The sequence below is a fragment of the Phalaenopsis equestris genome, unplaced genomic scaffold (assembly GCF_001263595.1).
Source record: "Phalaenopsis equestris unplaced genomic scaffold, ASM126359v1 Scaffold000002, whole genome shotgun sequence".
NCBI lineage: Eukaryota > Viridiplantae > Streptophyta > Magnoliopsida > Asparagales > Orchidaceae > Phalaenopsis > Phalaenopsis equestris.
In genome coordinates, this window is record NW_018164444.1 from 59,824,080 (window position 1) to 59,828,935 (window position 4,856).

Genomic DNA, 4,856 nt, shown 5'->3' on the forward strand with positions numbered 1-4,856 from the left:
TTGTTCTAAGTTATTGTTTATTCTCTTCTCTTCTTTATCTTATTCACGATCTATTTCTTGGGTGTGATTCATAGGACAATTTCAAATTCAGCATTACATATTTAACATTTAACTTTGATTTTCTTCATTTATTGAGCTCAAATCTTTTATATCCCATAAAAAATACTATTACTTTAATTTTTTAAATGTAAAATTCATGCATAAATAAAATACTAAGGTGACATACATAGGTCCTGATATGTCAATACATGAGACAATGCATAAGAATTCTGGCATGTATATAAATTTCCCTATAAAAATTATTACTGAATTGTAGCATTTAGTGCGGGAGGCAGCCGGCGTTTTTTACATACAAAATCTTATTGAAAATATCAACTATTATCGAGAGAGAGAGCCAATCTCTAGCATGTTTGCTGCAAAAACCATTAGAACGAAACAAACACATGAACACTCTCTCCTACTTTCAGAGCTGAAGTTAGGTCAGAATCCTTCATGAACGGAGCCCGGCTGCAATTAACCCAAAAACTCCTTTCATAAAGATCTATTTTTTTCCCCTACTTCCCTAATATAAATCTGCTATCTGTGGGCTGCAAAATACCTGCACCTCAACCAGAGTAGCTCTCGACTCATTCCCAAAAAGAGATTTTTTCCCATCCTCCCTTCTCGCATAAGACAAACCCAATCTCGACTTCGCCTGACAGAGATCTCCGACGCCGGAGTTTGTGTCAGGTCCGGCGAACCCTCCCATCACCGGCGCAAGCGGCGGACCGATAAGTAGTCCATCAGCTCCAAACTGAGGACCTCCCCTCGCATAATCGAACAGCGCAGCACCGCTGCCCCCTACTTTGGGCAGAACAATTGGCTCCTCATCACCACCTTCAATTTCTTTCCAGTAGAACAAAAATGCATCAAATGTGTCGTAATAATCATCTGTGCTACGGTATCCTTCAGGATTGAATGCGCCGAACTTAAAGTGTCTGTCAGTGTATCCTATCACTACACAAGGACCTTTGAAATCACACTGGATGTGAAAATCAGTAGCACTGAAGCCATCTATGGATGCTCGATAACAGCACTTCAGCTCCCTTTCTGCAGAAACCAACAAATATTACGATTATTATCTGTCATGAACTGGAGAGGGAAGAGGCAAGAGCAGCAATCATTCTGCAGATGGTTACCTCTGAGGTGAGTTTTAGCGAGCAGAGATTTAGGGAAAGGGAGAGTAATGTCATGGTGGTACTTGGGCTGTGGCTTGTGCTGTTCTGCTGTGCTGCGGTTTTTGTTCCAATCAAAGAAGCAAATAGTGGTTCTTCTCGGCGTAGATATGGAAGGATAAGGCACCATGGAAGCCATAATAACTCTGTGAATGAGATGAGTGATTTGAATAAAACGGGATATATTTTATTCTCCTCCCATTTTGTGGCTTACATGCACTAACATGAGATAATATAAGAAGGGGGATTTACATATATAACACTCAAATCTTGCTTATTACCAAAATCTTATATTTATGTACTTAGCACCCAAAACTTCCAAAATACTCAAAATTATCTGCTCCAATAAATATAACAGAATGAAAAACTCTTTCTTGCTCACAGCAGCTTGTTTAGATTGAAGAGGGGAGGCCGTTTGCCGATGGCTGCTGTTATGATTGCTACAGAGGTGGGGCGGCACAGTCTGGGAGCATCGATTGAATTTGAGTTTGGATTTCTCGTGATTCTGGCTAGAAGGAGGTATTTCTAAGAATAGATAGAACTATTCGAGGGATTGGGAAGATTATAGAGGGGCTTAATTATACCATTGGAGTAGAAAGGCTGCTGAAATGAAATAAGGAAATTTAAAGTGAACTGCATTGGCTATTTGTCTTGCAGAATGGGGAGGGCTAAAAAAAGAGCTTTTTCCTTTTGCTGTTGCTGAGATGGATGGATTGAAGGGAAGCCAACTAAGGGCTCGGACAATGCTCCCACTGTTCATCTTCGTCAATATCTAACAACATACATACCAAAAACCAATCATGATGCAATATACTTTGGAGTACCTGGAGTACACCCTAATGTGTATAGTAGTGCTCAAACCCAATTGGCTTTCTGTGTATTTGGACGTATGCAATATTTTCTCTCATATCGAGCATGACGAATGTGATGGTGCAAGTTATAGGGGGAGAAGTGCTAATTTTGACTATTTTGAAAGTTTTGGGCGTTGGGTATGTAAATGTAAGGATTTTGGTGATGGATATGTAGATAAGCAAATTTTAAGTGTCATGCATGTAAACCCCCAAATAAAAAGTTATTATTATTCATATTGCATTATATCATTAATATGGTTGCATGTTAGAAAAGCCATGATAAAACAATTATAGATTAATCTCTTAGTGTTACTCAAAATTTCAACTTATACACAGACAAGAGAAAATTTGAAAGAAGAGACAATAGAGTTACAGAGCTTTAATTTTCTCACTATGTGAAAGAAAGGGTTAGAAAGTTTTGAGTGAATGATATTTGATATTTGACATTTGCTTTGCATCTCTTCTCGTCCGAATTGGTTGGCTTTCAAGCTCTACATTGGAGATCGCATCAAATCTTTCGATCGAACACCCCAGCAATGAAATTCTTCTTATTGCGTTTGGGTGATTGAAGCAGCGTTACAGCTCGGAAGGTGAAAAGAAGAAGAAAATTGTGTCTGAGAAGAGAAAAGCAGTCGCACCCGTGAATTAGGATGGGTCATCTGATTCGTTCCTCGGTTTTCAATGGAGGAAAGTTCGAGCAACTGGCCTAGCCATCAAAAGTTCGGGCAACTGGCCTAGCCATCAATCCTTTAGCTCAACTTTTTATCGTGACACAAGTCTGACAACTGAATAGTGGTGCTCTGCTGTCGCTTGTGTCACAAGAAGTTAGTGACCATACAAGAAGCTATTTGTGCTCTGCTGTCGCTTGTGTCACAAGAAGTTAGTGGTGCCCTGCGGGTGCTCTGCAGTTGCACGAGATGCAAGAGACTATTAATGCTATGCCACCACACATTAAGGGGAAAGGCTACAAAGAATTTCTAAGGAAATGCTACAAAGGATTTGCTTTGAGAAAGAGTTTCAGATAAGTTTGTTTGTTTATTTAATGTTGTATGAACTTTATTTTATACATGCAATTTCTGTTTTGTCGTATATTTCTCATGAAATCTGAGTAGTTCCCTCTATCTTTCCTCCTATTTTGAGATATAGTGAAATGAATAGATAACATTAATGTGCCATAATTAAAATATAAAATAAATTGTGATGATTTTTCAACTCTGAACTTAATTTAATTTTCAGTTTAACCAATTTATTTGTTAAAATATATTGTGAAACATATGATCCGGGAAATAGAGTATGAGTTCTACAACAGAGTGAGGATCACATTTGATTTCATGAAGGAGAAATTCATTCATGAAATTAAGTGCAAATAAAAAGAAAAATACTCTTTATTGGGTGTAAAATTAGAGAATCTTTAGGGTAACAGACTAAAATCCCCAATTTGGTCTTAGTGTTTAAAAACTAAAACGAGATTTAGCCTTCAACTGAAGGGAAGTGGGAGCTCTGGAGTGGGAGCCGGTATTCTCCTAGCCTAGCCACGGATTTAGGGACTAAACCTAAGATTAGCCAATGATTGTTTATGCACTGTATCAGGGTAGAGAATTAAAAATGCTTCTATTTGACACAGTACATATTAAAAATATTTATCTCATCTCATTTCACCAGAATTTCATTGTAGTCGGAAGAATGTTGTCACATAAAAAATCTTCATTACCTAAACATAGTTCTTAGATTAGTATTTAATATTTAAAAGTTGCATTTTCATTTTTGCTAATAGTTAAGTAATTTAGTTTTGTTAAAATCTCAACATTCGAAATTAGTGATAGTGATTTCGTTTTATTATATGTAAATTTCCTGTTAAAACTTATCATTGCTAACTTACATCTTCCCTGTGGGATCAATATTTGTGGCTTAAACAGAAAGTCCATTATTACTTGATAACGATATGTATACTTGCGTAGAATCACGTTATTAATTGCCTATAATTATATATATTTTACACAACTTACTTTTTCATATAAGGATAAAGTTTTTGGCGCTGTAATGGTGTCAACTTCATAAATCCTTACATATAAAAATTCAGAATCAGTGGTGTTTTCAGAAACGTTTTTAGGAACTTAATTTGTTACTTTACCTCTCTTGTTTATGCACAAAGCTCCATAGAAGCTGAAGGGTGGGTTGTTTTGTTTGTTGTTCAGATCACTGCGATTTACAACTTCACCCACTTAGGACCACTGCACCCCTATGGTATTTACTTTACCTGTTTAATCGAATCTTGCATCTACTATCTTCTCATCAACTACAGGTTCAGTTTTCCTTCATCCATAGGGAAGGTAATGCCCCAGCTGACTATTTGGAAAAAATGGGCCATGCAGGGATCTCTGTTGGCCTCCACCCCCCATACATGTTAAGGAAATTTCTACTTGGGGATAAATTGGATTCCCCATATATTTGATCATGATTTTATGTCATCTCTATGTCATTTTCGTTTGCAGGTTTTTCTCACTGGATCTCAGAGGCTGTTACCCTTAGGGCTGTCAAAAAAGCTCATTGTTCATGAAGCATTTGTGTTCGGTTCGTCAATGAGTTCGTGTTTGATTCGTTCGATAAGTAAACGAGACGAACGTGAATAATTTTTTTTTCGTTCGGTTAGTTAAACGAACCAAATACGAACAGTAATACGTTCATTTGTGTTTGAATCGTTATTGTTCGAAATATAAAATAATTTAAAATAATTATATATACAAAATTTATGATATTTTAAAAAATTAAATTTTATAAATTATAATATATA

The 4,856-nt window shown here is 36.6% G+C and overlaps 1 protein-coding gene across 1 annotated transcript; it reads right to left on the reverse strand.

Moving 5' to 3' along the window:
* Window positions 1-318: 318 nt before the first annotated feature.
* Window positions 319-1,404, reverse strand: LOC110039564. The gene is made up of 2 exons (XM_020744673.1): window positions 1,179-1,404; window positions 319-1,089 (listed from the first exon to the last, which is right to left on the reverse strand). Exons 1-2 carry the CDS (start codon window positions 1,351-1,353, stop codon window positions 563-565), a joined length of 702 nt encoding a protein of 233 aa, XP_020600332.1. The 5' UTR covers window positions 1,354-1,404; the 3' UTR covers window positions 319-562.
* Between the last annotated feature and the right edge of the window lie 3,452 nt (window positions 1,405-4,856).

Bases quoted from the DNA above. Each gene is read 5' to 3' on its own strand.
- LOC110039564 (XM_020744673.1), bottom strand. From the start codon at position 1,353: ATGGCTTCCATGGTGCCTTATCCTTCCATATCTACGCCGAGAAGAACC. The intron at 1,090-1,178 runs GTAACCATCTGC...TGGTTTCTGCAG, and splicing joins CGCTAAAACTCACCTCAGAG to AAAGGGAGCTGAAGTGCTGT.